We start from the raw sequence: 15,615 nt of genomic DNA, 5'->3' as shown, positions 1-15,615 counted from the left end.
ATATTCCCATTGGTTGAAATTAGAAAGAAACTGTGAGGATTAAAAGGTAATGTTGCCTACCTGTCAGACTATTTCACTTTGCTAAATGAGGTAGGTAAAGTGTTTACGTTTGCAATGTAGGCCTACTACATACAGTAGGGTCTTCCCAAGGTGGTTATCTTATTGCTATCTGAGTGGAAGTGAAATGTAAGGACCCCAACCTCGAATTGGGCATAAACTAACCAAACAAAGCTCTTTTCCTATACAGTATCCAAAATAATGTATGGGTCAGGGTCAGGGTCAGGGACAGACAGAGTTTAGTACTCCAGAGGTGGAGCAACGGTACAGGATGGCAGGCAGACTCAGGGACAGGCAGAGAGGTCAGGCGGGCGGGTACAGGGTCAGGACAAGCAGAGGTCAAAAACCAGGAGGACGAGGAAAGAGAGGCTGCGAAACTATAGGAGCTGACAGGAAACCGCTGGTTAGCTTGAACGAACACGACGAACTAGCAACAAACAGACAGAGAACACAGGTATAAATCCTACATTAGCTCAACCGTCCCACAGGAGACCCACCAATCCTGATTTTTAAACCTCTTCAGGAACGAACCCTTTTTTTCAATTTTCGCCTAAAATGACATACCCAAATCTAACTGCCTGTGACTCAGGCCCTGAAGCAAGGATATGCATATTCTTGGTACCATTTGAAAGGAAACACTTTGAAGTTTGTGGAAATGTGAAAGAAATGTAGGATAATTTAACACAATAGATCTGGTACAAGATAATACAAAGAAAAAACCAACCATTCTTTTGTATTTTTTTTGTACCATCATCTTTGAAATGCAAGAGAAAGGCCATCATGTATTATTCCAGCCCAGCTGCAATTTAGATTTTGGCCACTAGATGGCAGCAGTGTATGTGCAAACTTTTAGACTGATGCAATGAACCATTGCATTTCTGTTCAAAAATGTGTATCAAGACTGCCCAAATGTGCCTAATTGGTTTATTAATGTCTCACTTAAATGTAACCTGTCATTGTAAGTAATATGCGCTAATGGGATTGTTTGGATTTAATGTCTCACTTAAATGTAACTTGTCATTGTAGGTAATATGCGCTAATGGGATAGTTTGGATTTAATGTCTCGCTTAAATGTAACCTGTCACTGTAGGTAATATGCGCTAATCGGATAGTTTGGATTTAATGTCTCGCTTAAATGTAACATGTCATTGTAAGTAATATACGCTAATCGGATAGCATGTCAAATACTGCAACAGTAAATCCCCAGTTAAATGTTATGTCTATGGGCCTATGTCATGTTGGCAATGTCACCAGACCTACACAAAACCAATCACTGAAATTGAGGAATGAGAATCAAGAATAGAACGTAATTTGCATCCCAATGGCACCCTATTCCCTAGATAGTGTACTACTTTTGGCCAGTGCACTTTATAGGACATGGGGTGCCATTTGCTACGCATTTAGCCTAAAGTTTGGGAAACCCTGTGTTAAATGACCACCATAGAGTGGTAGTGTTGGAAAGCTATTATACAATTTACTTCCCTCAGATTGGGTCGTTTGATTCTGCGAAAATCATGTCATCGATATTGACGTAGTCCCTACTGCGAATAAGTCTGGAAAAATAAATCGTCAATAGAATAGGCCCTAAAACGTATTTGAAATTCCCCTCTTCGACCTGTACCACAGAGGGCGTGCATCTCGCGTCTAACAAACAAGAGGTGGAAAAACTAGGCGCTTTGTCCTCCCATTGGTTCTCAATCCTAATGGGGCGTGATTAACGATAGTAGGCGTTCCACAAAACTAGAAATCACGCAAGTTGTTGTTCATTCACTGCGGGCTGAGCTTAATTGAAACAACCCTGTGTAATTATTGCCGAGTGCTTCGTATTTGTCCTTTCTCTTTTTAAAGCTATTGCTTGCGTAAGTCAATTTCCTGAGTGAACAACCTACTCGTTAACGGACGCATAGACATTTTCCAAAGTTTCATTTGTCTGCTAGACTCACCGGCTTTTCTCTGCACGCATCCTCCTCACTCCACAATGGATTTGGTCTGGAGCCTGTGCTTCGTTGGGAGTCTGTGCGCTTGGTTTGCATCTGCAGAAAGGCACAGCGTATATTGGAATAGAACAAACACCAAGTAAGTTCAACTGTTTGTGATCGCCTAGGTTTTTTTAGTCATTCTTTTTCATTACCGTTCATTTGTAACAGTTTAGCAAATCCGATTCGCAAGTGCAACGAAGTAATAAGATGCAATCTATTGGCAGCTGTGCAACAAGGTAGTAACATCTATCTGCAGCTGTGATTGTTACTTTCATGATTTGCTGAAATGATTGTCGGCTAGCTAGCCTGTACGCAACAATGCTACAGTAGCCTAACTGTTTATGTCTGTGCATATCGATGACTATGCAATAGCCTAAACCTGTTGGTGAACTGCATTAATGTGATTGTTCAGGGGTATTTAAATGCGTTGTAGCCTACTTCCTCAACTGGTTTACATACCGATTCTACTGAATCTGATGGAGATGCATATATGCAGCTGGCCACTGTTGTTATTATAATACATGGCAGTTACAGTATCTTCTTGGTCACTGGCTTCACTACTGCCTGTTGGAAACTTTTCTACAATTTGTCCGTCTACCCGCTTGGAAGGAGTTGGTAGTTACACACAGTTATGCCATTAATCTGATGTATTGATAGGCTACGGTCTAAATTACACCACTTTCAAGGACAGATGGTTATGGATTGGGGGGTGCGTTATTATTAGCACTGCCTTAACACCAAGACTTGCGACTATTAGTTATTAAATGTAATATTTGTGATAATCAGTAATAATAACATTTCCTATTGTTGACAAAGGCGTTATAACAGTCACCCAGAGACTTGACCTTGGTAGTACATTCTCGAGGAGAGCAGTGGAATATGTCCGTGTTGGTTTAAAGGTGTGAGTCCGTCAGTGTGGTGTAGAAATATCGGTTGCAAAATCCATTCTCTCTGATGGCGTTTATCTCCATTTTCATTATGCCTGTCTCTGTCTGTCCACTAAATCACTGGATCTACGATGGGGCTGACGGGACAGTACAGGGAGACATATGAAGGTTCATATTTTAGGTGGCAAGATGAGGAATAATGGTGTAATGAGACAGAGGAGGTAACTTGAAGCCTGCCCAGTAGGTCATATTATGGGAGTGAGATGGATAGCTTGGGAAGGAGAGATTGAAGCCCAAATTGTTGGAGTTTGGAGACTACTCTGAATAGATGGAGGTCAATTCGAGTTATGGTTGATGGTGGTTGGGGTGAAAAGTTGGGAACGTGTTGGAGGGTGAGGTTGAAACGCACACTTAGATAAAAACACACTGGCACAAACTCATTCAATCACACATACAAACAAAGCAAAGGCCCAATCAATCACAGCAAGACATACACTCTCACTTGTATGCAAACACGTCCTGTCTTGTAGACACACACACACACACACACACACACAAATACATTCACATTCCTACAGTACTAAACTTAGTTTCTCCTCTTGCTGTGATCCATGGAGATTTCCCATAAGGCAGTGCCACTGCAGTCATTGTTCTCAGAAACACATCCATGTCATAATCTCAGAGACAGTCCCAGATGTAAGCGTGTTACGTCAATGCAGGGACAACAATGATCGTCATTTCTGCAAATAAACGCTTAATCCCCACACTTGCTATTTTTACTGGATATCTGCACTAAATCTCTCCCTCTGGCAGCACTTAATCTCACATTCGCAGAAGTAAAGGAGAGTTCGGGAGAGAATGTTTTTTTCATTAATTCTCTTATTTTCTTGGTTTTCTCTCAATCTGTTTCCCGCCCTCCCAACTGCTGCTTCATGCACGTCTGTTGTTGATTTGTTTGCCTCTATCAGTCCTTTTTTTGTGTTGACGCCCTCCCTCTCTCCCCCAGTTTGTGTGGCCTATCAATCAGTAGTCTTGATTAGAACGCTATAGTTTAATCTAATTGACAACAGACTTATCATCTCGGTCAGTTAGGTGTCTGCTTCCCTATATGGAATAATCTGTGTGTGTGTCTGTTACAGATGCTCTACTATGCATTGGTGTGTGTATCGTGTGTGTGTGTGCCTTGGGGCATGTTGACTGCAAGGTCGCGGCTGCTAGTGAGCGAACTACCACTGTGTTTCAGTCCAACTAAGATCTGACAGTGCATTGGCTGGGTTGTTGTGTGTGTGTGCGCCTATACGTGTCAACCTGCAAGCTTGATCTGAGGTTAAGAAGGGCTTAATCATTCACATTGGTTCCCAAAAGTTGCTCTATCAGTATAGAGTTGCTCTCTCTGTGTGTCCGTATGTGTGTGTACGTGTCTGTGTGAAGGGTGTGTCCCATGCGGGAGGCAGTGTGTTCTGGCACCAGCTCCTAAATCACTGACTGACTCACTGGCTCACACACACACACACACACACACACACACACACACACACACACACACACACACACACACACACACACACACACACACGCATGCATTAAACCAGACTTCCACGCTTACGCACTGCATTTCTGTGATTGATGTTAAACACACACACACACGCATTAAACCAGACTTCCACGCTTACACACTGCTGCACTGCATTTCTGTGATTGATGTTAACATTGTCTATAGTGCTCTATGGACTTAATAACCCCAAAGTTAAGCTATACTGTAGCCTACTCATTCAGCGTGCCCCTTCTCTGGGTAAAACACATCCCCCCCCCCCCCCCCCCCCCCCCCGACAGAGCACGAGTAAACCTCCCTCTTCCTTCTCCCTGTACCTGTCTCTCCCTCTCTCCACCGCCTCCTTCCTCATTCCTGTTCAAGCTGATTCAGTGGCAGAAAGTTCGACGTGTTCAATGTTAACTCTTTCCTCACTCCCTCATGCTAGAGTGAACATTCTCTCTGTTTAGTATATTTTCCACTTTATTTACACCTCTTTTCCAACTTAATGGCTTTTTCTCATCACATATTTCCAACGTAATCGCTTTTTCTCGATGCACATTTAATCTTTTTTGGGGGTTTAATCTTCTTCATTAATGTTTTGCTTTTTTTTTGCCCAAATGAGCTCTGGGATATTTTCATACTAATGACTTATCGCTCTATAGTGCATATCATCCAAATAAGTTTTATTTTTATTTTTATGGTGTATTTGCATTGAATTAATGATTGTTATGGTAAGTTTCACCCATATGAGTGATTTTTGCAAGCATTGTCCAGACAATTTGGCTGTTTTTGTAGTGCTTCCCATACAAATTGGGGGAATTCTCTTCACAGAGTGCCTCAGAACAGAATAGTAACTGGTGTGACTGATTGGGGGTCAGAGTGCACACGGTGATGAAGTGCCATTGCCTCTATCAGTCTGTCAGTCATTCTGTCACTGCGGTGGTCTCTGAATGCTGGCCGCCACTCAGGCCTCCCCTCTTCACACGGCTTTGGAACTGCCTCAGGGAGATTCATTCTTCCTCCTGGCTCTGGGTCCCCCTCTGCTCTCTCTCCACCTTTTATCTCAACTTTACATGCTACCTCTTTTCAGTCCATTTATTTCCTCAACTCCTACTCTCCTTCTCTAAAAGGGGGAAGGAGGAAAGAAGGCTAAGTGTGTACATTTTTTAAAATTGTTTTTGGCACCCATAGCCATTCGCCACTAGGCACTTTGCCCTCTTTCTCTCAGCTTTACCTCTCCGTCAAGCTTTCCCCTCCACTAACCGCCATGGGGTTTTCAACGAACTCGAGCAATTTCGCCCCCTCTTTCAGTTGTTCTCTCATTCTGTATGCTTTTCTCTGTGTTTTTTCATGGGGCAATGGAAGTGGTTAAACCAGTCTGAGAACTCTGCTCTGCCACTCTGAAAGGAGTGAAATTGAGAAAAACAAAGGTGTGTGTGTGTGTGTGGCGAGAGAGAAAAAGGGTTGGCTAGCCACATCTTCGGGTGACAGTAGGTGGTGTGCGAGATGAGGGATTTCTACATTGCTTAGACAATCTAAATTGTATCGCTCTTTTCTGCGAAAAAGGGCAGTTTTCCTCTTTTCTCTCGAATCCCATATTGTTCCCATCTTTTTCCACCCCCTTTCTAGTCATTTCTGGGAATGTCTCTTCCATCCCCACTCATTCTCTGTTTCTCCATCTCCCCCAAGTCCCATAATCTTCTCCCTAATCTCTGTCTAGTAAATTGGAATCGGAGGAAAACACGCTGAGATTACAGACTACTGGTGATCTGCTGCGATCGGCTCAATGGTCGTTGGGGTGTGTAGGCAGTATTATAGTTGGTAATCATCAGTTAAGCAGACTTTACCTCGACGACCATAATGGCAGGTCAGCCGATTTTATTATATATTTCTTCAATAATCTTCACTGTTGTCTGTCTGGGTGGGAGACAGAAGGTTCTAAATTGTATTGAGTACAGGAAGATGGTGAATCAGGGCAAAGGTTTTCACGGGGGTAGTATGTACATGTTTCTCTACGAGTGTGAGCTTCCTGGCCTAGTCTTTTCCCGGGAAATGGCATATCCTGCCTACACAATAAACAATACCTTTCTCACACACAGGCAACCACCGAACCTTGTACTAATTACTTATGCTACACACTGAGGAGTTGATTACATTTTCTCAGGGTCATTTCAGAAATCAAGACAATTTGTCTCCTGCCATTGAGTAATTTGATGGATAGTGATCGGTTGTTTGATAAGGTGTGTGTCTTCTCCACCTCCTCAATGTTTTACAACCTTTCAACACCAAATACTGAGTATAAAATACTTTCCTGATAAACAGATGTAGTAATATGATAAACATGGAACTGTGTGTGTTCAGACTTGTCCAGCTACATAGTCATTGTCTTTGTGTGTATCCATGCATTTGTAATGAAGTGTGTAGGAGAATGTGTGTATGGATCTCCCATGGGGGTGATTTATTGTCTCTGAAAACGGGGAATTATGTGTGTAATTTTGTGTAAATAAGGGTCATTGTGTGTCTGTCATGGTGAAATGGATGGACTTTGGTTGTTAACTTGTTCCCACAGCGATTGCACGCATATTGTCACTCGTCTACAGTATGGGCCACTCTCTCGCTCACACACTGCTCCAGTTACTAGTGCCCCCTGGAGGTAAAGATGTGTAATGCTGACCTGTGCATTGAATAGAACATCTCAGCCAAACGTACTTGTACAGTCTCAATGCCACTGGCAGACAAACAATGGTCAATCTTCACAGACTATTATACTCTCGGTGGAATTCATTACGCTACGAGGCTCAACTGAGCGAGGATTGGGGACATAAAGATAAAAAAAACAAAAAAAAACAAGGTTTATCTTACGGAAATCGATTTTCCTAGCACAGATATTTGCCTCTTGATAAATGTAATTTCAGTGGTGACCTTTTTGGTCAGGCTCTTGCAGAAGTACAAATGACTCTGGGGACTGTGTTGGACAGTTGGAAAGAGCACACCTATTCATCTAACTCCCGCGGTTGTCCAAGATAAGGCGATTATGTTGCTGGTGGACTCTGGGGTTACTTTGTGTTGGAGGGAAGGAGTTAAAATCTTTGGCCAGGGGTGCTGTCAGAATGAACAATGGACAAAGGTAAAATGACAGAGAAAGGAGAGATTGATGACAGAAGTCAACACAACCCAAGAATGAACCTGCGCCTCTGAATATTGTGTTAAGAGGGAGGGGCTAAGAGTTGGGCCATTCTTGTTTCTATTAACTGTGCTAGCCTCTCTATAAACGTTGGGACACAAACTCGTAAGGTTGGCATTCCAACAAGGCTGGCTCTGATTGGTTCGGCGAGTACTAGGAGCAGGGGAGGGGTTGGAATGAAATAGGGACCTATTGGGCTTATTGAGTGATGAAAGACAGACAGGGAGAGGGTGGGGAGACCTGACAGAGATGGATGGAGAGATGAAATGAAAGAAATGTAGCTGTGTAGAAAAACGTGAACCAGCAATATACCACAGCCGGACTTGTATTTCAGAGTGGCTCTCAATCTCTTAACTGTTTTCCAGAGGATAACTGTTTTCCAGAGGATACATTCAGAAAGAAATGCCTCCCCTTTCACCCATGTCTTTCATCGCTCTTTTTTTAACACCTCATTTTCCCTCTATGGTCTTATGTGCACACACACAGTAATACCCCCTCTCTGTTTTGGAACAATGGACCCAAGGCCCCACCCCACCCTTTTTCCCCTCTTTCCCTCACTCCTGTCCCCCCTCTCTGGGCCTCGGTGTCGGCTCTAAGCCCTTGTATTAGGCAGAGTCTGGTGCCGCTCAATGGACCCGAGCTCAGCCGCTGCTCCACCCAATAATCCGGGCTTGGACGAGCCGATTAGGCGGCCTCCGGCATTCCGATCCACTCATCCGATGGCTCTAGACTAACATGGGTCTCACTCTATCAGGGTGAGTAGTAGGGTTCTGATGGTGATTGTTCTGGGGTGTCACAGTGGTCAGGTGTTGTGAGCTTGTCAGCTGGTGGAACCTCATGTGCTTTTAAATGGACTAAAATGGAACCTCAAAGCAGGTGATTCTCCACACAACATCCATCTCTGGGCTTTTAAATGCACGGGAGCAGCACGTCACTTGCTGACTGTGTGTGTACAAGACCCTCTGGTGCTGACTGCGATTGCCCAACCTTTGATCCTGAGCGAGCCCTCCTCCCCTCAGAGGTCCCACATTCCACAGGGCGGTAGAGTGCAGAGATGAAAGAGGGAGGGGGTGGAGGTGAAGAAGAAAGTAAAAGACTGGCCAGAGAGATTAAAGTGGAGAGATTAGGTTCCTGCCCCTGAATAGGCTCTAATACATCAATAATTCACTCTGGAGGAGAGGAAGAGGCTCGAACAGTCTGGAGTGTAATTTTCACTAGACACAACACACAGACAGACACCGACGCAGAACCACGACATCCATGGCTGGCTGTCTGCTATCGATGTCGTTCATTATCCACCCTTATCACACACACACACACACACGGTCGCAGTTGCAAATGAGAACTTGTTCTCAACTAGCCTACCTGGTTAAATAAAGGTGAAATAAAAAAATAAAAAAAATAAAAAACACAGAGATTCCTCAGCAGACCCAATACACACACAAACATAGTTGCATTATCTGTCATAGTGCCACAAGTCATCCATAAGCAGAGAATGTCACCCCCCTCCCTGTAGTAATTTTCTGCTCAGGTGCTAAACATTGATGTCGTTAACTGAGCATCCCAGCAACAACCGGGAGTATTAATCAGCTCTGTAACCATAGTGAGAGACAATTCAGGCACCATTTTCAATATGGACACTGAAAGGAAGAGTGAAGCTGTTTTAGTTTGTCAGAGTAATGGTGACAATGTTTTACATAGGCATTATTTGAAGTGCCTTTAATCAGTCCGGATGCTGAGGACCCTTTAATGCCAAGGCATAGAAGACAAAAGCCCCCCGGGGATAATTAAACTATTTACAATTAATAAAAGGGCCCCTCGGGGGTGTGCATTCATCCCCCTGTTCATTTTGGTTCGTGATATATTCCATCAGATGAGGGTGTGAAATGGTACCACTGTATGAAACGGTGGCATTGATGAAGCAACCGCAACACTCGCACACAAAGTTTAACACAGATCAAAGCCATTCGCAGCTAAAGGCCCCTGTCCCTCTTATTCTGATGGCTCCCCCTTCCCCTCACTCTCAGCCCGAGGGGGCAGGGTGGGGCGAGGGGAAGCATAATTACTCCCCTCCAGGGTGACTTTAATACCCCTTTTTGTGTTTTAATTGCACCCCCCTTTTGATGAACACATGGGGTGGGGGGGAGTCAGCATGTGCGTGCTTAGCGTGTGTGCGTCCTCGGTCGTGTGGTTACTGTTTGAGGAGGATACTAGGTCAAGCACAGCATACAAACATGTTTGCTCAATAGTATTATTGATTTAGCTGGAATTGTGAGTGACCACTCTACAGCAGAACTTGTAAACAGTGTGTGGCGGCCAGACAGATAAGCACTAAACTGTCCTAGAGCACAGCCAGTGGAATAATAATCACTGTGTTTGCTTAATATGCTACTATTATGCAGCTAGATGGTAGTAAATGGCTTCCATTTAGAATACGGAGAGAAACAGTTGCTCTTTTGACCGGCCCAACACTACTCTTGTCACAGTGCCGTTAATCTGGCCATCTGCATTGAGAGAAAGCAGTGAAGCGGGGAGGCAGAGAGGGTTGTGCTGGAGGGGAGGGTCAGTGGGCACTAAGGGGGCTTGGAGTTTGTAGCCATAGCGTCTGTCCTTTTTAACCAGGGGGTCCACCGGCAACAAGCAACGACATCAGCCAATGAGCGACGGGGCCTCTCTGTGCTCATGCACTTTGATCGTTACTCACACATATGGACATTGTCACACCAGCATCCCCCCCCCCCCCCGGAACACATCCCAAATGTCACTTGTTGCATTCATTGCTTTCGTGGGGTGAAGCTGGAATTCTCAACCCAAAAAACAAATCACATTGGAGCCATTTTGGCTCGAGGGTGAGTTTTCATTGGCAGATGTGCATTTACCAACCCCAGGGAGCAACCAGAGCTGCGTGGTGTAAAATGGGGTGGATATAACACACCACACACTAGCTGGCTTTGTGAAAGTACCCCAAGTGCAGAGTTACACATGTATTCATTGCAAAAGCAACAACGTTCTATCTAAGACACACATTCGGGAGCGAAAATATTTTAATCCGGGTGAGTTCTACTCCACTTCTCCGTTACTCTGAGGAACCCTGGTGATGCAGACAGTTTCAGGCAGGAGGAGATGGTAATGGATAAGCACATCTTGGGTAACTGAACACTTGGTGGTGGTGGGGGGGGGGGTCGCTAGAGCTAGCTACTGCTCCCTCCAGGTTGGTGTGTGGTGATGGATGGGGATGAATGCATATCTCTGTAATAAAGAATGACGGTAAAGAAAGAGGAGGAGGTTGGGAGGGCTGCGCTTTTTACTGGGGTGGAACTATGGGACCTCCTTACACGACACAAACCAGGTCCAGGAGAGATACTTGTGTGGTGTAAAGAGACGTCTCCAACACTACCTCCGGAGGTAGTGCGTGACACATCTACACCACATACTCCCCTCCGAGTGGAACAGTGTAAAGACGAGGGTTTTCCCGCACCACACGTCCCCTAAATAATTACCCACATTTTTTTCGTCTGTTAGCCAAATGGAAAATGAAAGGCTTTTTAAAATATCCATACATTTGTGAATCATTACATTTAATCAAGTTTGCAACACTGCAATATGGTTTAGATCAGAAGCTCCTGTATAGTTTGAATTGCTACCCTTATTTTGTTTGCCTATATACTATGGCATTTACATTATGCTAATAGCTGCACTCACACACGAAGCATGAATCACATCCAAAGCTAGTAGGGTGGAAAAGTTGCAAATCCTATGTTGAAGAAAGATAGATCTCACTAGACATATTTTACAAATGTAAATCCACCCTAGGACTGCTTTTGTAAGAAGCTAGGGAGGGAGGGAGGAGAGGCATGCAGACAGTCTGACTGCTTCCCGAGGGGGAGTGTGGCAGGAGACAGAAACAGACATGGACCAGACCTGTGTGTCTGTCCGTCTGTCTGTCCTTAATGAAAAGGGGAAATGTTCAGGAGAGACCTGGCCTCCTCATTCCTGCATCTCACTCTTTCGGGCGACGGTGTGTTTGTGATTAGGCATTCTGCAACCCTTCTCTGTGACGGCCTGGTGTGCAGCTCTGGCTGCAGTTTAGTGTCGATACTCATCTCCCGGCCCGGTGTCTGACTGAATGCTAATAATTTTCTGTAAACATCGCTGGGTTCCCGGGGGAGCCGGGATCAATGTGCACTCAGGATTAGCTCCCAGCACAGCCCAGCGCTTCTGCTGCTGCTGTCCACAATCATCCATATTTATGCACACATCCACCCAGCTCACTTCCCCACTTAGTGTTTTCTCCCTGCCTGCTGCTCATGCCTCTCCATCTCCTCCATGATTTCCCCTGTTGAATCCGGGGCACACGTCACCGGTCGATACATAATCACGAATTTGGTAGTTGTGTTGTAAGCCATCGCCGTACTTATCAATCCCGATGCCACTTGTGACTCGACTAACACCCCTCCGTCCCGCTTTGCTCTTCGTCCTCAGGTTCCTATGGGACGACTATGCGGTGGAGGTGCGGCTGAACGACTACCTGGACATCGTGTGCCCCCACTACCCGCTGGGCGAGGTGGCATCGCAGGATGCTGAGCGCTACGTGCTCTACATGGTGGAGCGGGAGGACTACGACGCTTGCAAGCCTCAGTCCTACGACCAGATGCGCTGGGAGTGCGGCCACCCCTTCGCACCCCACGCCGCTGAGAAGTTCTCCGAGAAGTTCCAGCGTTTCACCCCCTTCACCCTGGGCAAGGAGTTCCGCCAGGGAGAGAACTACTACTATATCTGTAAGTGTCTAGCTAGCAGGTAGTCCACCATTTTATTTATCCATGGGAATAAATTCTTTCTAGAGAATTTGGTAAGAGAACTTAAAGGGACAAAGTCAACGTTTGTTAGATTTTTTTCAGACCCCAAAAGTAGTCTAATGTCAAAATGAGAGTGGGGTGAAATGTCACGTAAATCAGGAAAAATGTGATGGAAAAAGCACTGCAGATGATGTAGAAGTGTATACCGTAAAGTTTGACCTTATGACCCTTGGCAAACAAGTAGTCATCTTGAAGGCTTATGTTACCATTCAGTGAATGTTGGCATGCTGTGTTGTTGGCATACTATGTTGTGCATTAGTGCGCACATGCTAGCTAGCAGATAGCCGGTGGCCAGTCACCCAGAGAGAGGCGATGCCGTGACCCTGAGTGTGTTGTAATTAGATGAGCGACGGGACACACTCCGCCTGCTCAGATGGCTGCAGGCCGCGTGTGTGTCCATGCGTGTATATTCATGTCTTTCTGTGTGTGTGTGGAGGTGGATTGAGGCCACATGGGAGGATAAGTGCATTAGTTTGTCTGTAATTAACGCTTGTCTTTGTTCCTTCCCCTCTCCAGCCAAACCTCTGCACCACCACGGACAGGAGTGCCTCAGGCTCAGGGTAGACGTCGTAGCTGCTGATGGTAAGTTTCACTGCCCTAGTGGTTGGGTGGAGAAGTGCACTGTATAGGCTTTTGTCTGCGTCCCATAGTGAACTACTTTTAACCAAGCCCGGGGCAAAAGTAGTGCACTATATAGGGAATAGAGTGCCATTTGGAATGTAGCCTTTGTTTGATAATGATGATGATGATTTTAGCTCCAGGCTGCAGTAAGGCAGAGGGGATTGATTGTTATTTTTTCTCATCCAGGATCTCAAGAGGCCAGGGTTGCAACTGGAAGAGCTGGAGCTGGGGGTGGAGCACACAACGTCTCCAACAGACTGCCTGCAGGTATGTTAATGACCAAACCATGGACCAGTTTTACTCTGTATGGGCCAGTCGTACTTGACCCTAGGACTGAAAGTTTGGGAGGGATGATACTTAAAACTATATTTCAGTGGCGATTCTTCATTGATCATGCTTTTCAATCCAGGACTAGGATTAACCTGTGTCTGGGAATCCGGGTGAACGTGGACTAATGTATATTCTATATTTTCTCCATATAGATGACCCAGTGGTAATCCTGCCAGATGTCCAGAAAAGCGTGCGGACAAATTCAGCGGTTTCTACAGCGTCCTTCTCCATCCTCTCATTGATGGTGCCAGTCTTATTATTACTGTCATTACAGTGAGACTCTGAAAGAACTACAGATCCTATAGACTTGGAGGGACTACAATGAAGTTGGTCTGTGGGGAACCACAGACACAAGACAGTTCTCAAAGCCCAAGTGCTGGTCACTGGGAGAGGGCCATTTTTAATGTTGTAAATACAGATGGACACACATTCACTAAGTGTGCTGAGTGAGACTTTGGTTTGAGTTTTGTGAGGAGGCATTAAACTATCTCCTTTCTTAAGATGTCAGTATTTCCTGGACAGATTTTGTTCTCTTTAATGTTAGTATTTTTTTTTTTTTTTTACACTCCTCCCCCAAAAATATTTCATTTTGGTAAAGTGAGGAAGAAAAAATGAAGAGGAACATAAACTGGAATGGATGAAGAGCAATCACTGAAGACGACGCTAATGGACTTTCCTATAATGGACAACTGTTTGTGTTTAATATGAATTTGTATTAGAAAAAACAGCATTTAGTGCATCGTCTTCTCTAACCTTTTGAGCCAAAGAATACAGCGATCATCTCTTCGGTATCTAACTATTCTACTCCAACCTTGACTATTGTGTACTGTTAATTGTATTGGTATTGAGCGGCACTAAATGTCCAAGTGATTTATTTCTCTATGTAGCATCGACGAAAGCAGGGAATGTGTTAGCTACCTATCAATGTTCCTGTGCAGACTCGACCATGTGCTTTCCACAGCACTAACCACACAGCACAACACTCATGCAACACACTATTCCGTTGTCCGGTCTGACTGAGGCACAGACTGACTGACACCACAATGCAGACTCATAAAGGGGAGACTACATGGAAAGGAACGGTGTTGTGTACATTTTGTGAAAAATAAAACATGTATAACAGTTTGCTGCTGAAAGATGAACCTAATATTGTAAGTTTATCAAATGCTATGTTTACTAATGGTGAGCTCTCTCCGAGAAAGGAGTGTTCACGCGAGTGGGAGAACGAGTGTTTCGGTGAGAAAGTGTGCGAGGGAGAGAGGTCAAACAAAATGTTGAATCTGCCAAAAGCAAACGTATGTTGTGTGTAGCAGCGGAAGGCGTACCTTCTCTGTTTTGTCGGATAATGCACTCGTACTGTTTTAGACTAGATCACCCAGACTGATCTATACTAAGCACAACACTCGCCAGAGTGTTTCACTCTGTAACACTGTTTGTTGCATCTAACCTCTACTTCAATCACTAAAAAGTCAACCAAGTTTTAAAAAAGGAAGACATTTTGTTCAGACAGTTCTGATTTGATTGGACATAATTTACAATTTGGTTGTACTTTAATGCAGTTCAGCATTTTACAATAAAGGAAGGATCTTGGGAATCTGGTGAGATTATAGGATTACACCCATTGAAATCACAAGACACGGCATCAATCTTAGCTGCCAAGCTCAACTAGACTTCACGGGATGATTTGAACGGCAGACACAACGGTATATGACTAACATTGAGTCGATCCTTTTTGTTCTTAGAAAACGTGTTCCCTTATTTTGTACATGTGGTAGTAAAGTGTATTATATGTGTATATATAGAATATTATATAAAGAACCCATTTGATAAATGTGACATTTCCATGTGAAATAAAATATATTTTTGAAAACGAGATCAACATCCTTTCAATGGTTTCTCTTCCCTTTCTCTGACTATCATTTTCCAAATGTTTACCATTTTCCATGCCCTCTTAAAAATCATCTGATTTCCATTATATTACAGTTCAACAACAAAAAAATCAGTTGATGGCTGTAATAATGGTCACTCATATCAATATTGAGTTAATAAATGGACGTTCATGACAGTTTTTCCCAGGTCAAAGTCTTGGCTCATGACAGGAAAGGATTACAATGGAGACAGAGCTGTGTAAGTCATCATTCCCAATAGGCTTGGCCTTTTTGGCAAG

The 15,615-nt window shown here is 44.3% G+C and overlaps 1 protein-coding gene across 1 annotated transcript; it reads left to right on the top strand.

The window, feature by feature from the left end:
- The first annotated feature begins 1,844 nt into the window (after positions 1 to 1,844).
- On the top strand, positions 1,845 to 14,014 carry LOC120022616 (ephrin-A1-like). The gene is made up of 5 exons (XM_038966590.1): positions 1,845 to 2,133; positions 12,124 to 12,419; positions 13,014 to 13,079; positions 13,305 to 13,385; positions 13,601 to 14,014. Exons 1-5 carry the CDS (start codon positions 2,036 to 2,038, stop codon positions 13,723 to 13,725), a joined length of 666 nt encoding a protein of 221 aa, XP_038822518.1. The 5' UTR covers positions 1,845 to 2,035; the 3' UTR covers positions 13,726 to 14,014.
- The last annotated feature ends 1,601 nt before the right edge of the window (positions 14,015 to 15,615 follow it).

The sequence above is a fragment of the Salvelinus namaycush genome, chromosome 27 (genome assembly GCF_016432855.1).
Source record: "Salvelinus namaycush isolate Seneca chromosome 27, SaNama_1.0, whole genome shotgun sequence".
NCBI lineage: Eukaryota > Metazoa > Chordata > Actinopteri > Salmoniformes > Salmonidae > Salvelinus > Salvelinus namaycush.
Note: the sequence above shows the minus strand (reverse complement) of the source record. Positions and strands in the feature narration are given on the sequence as shown.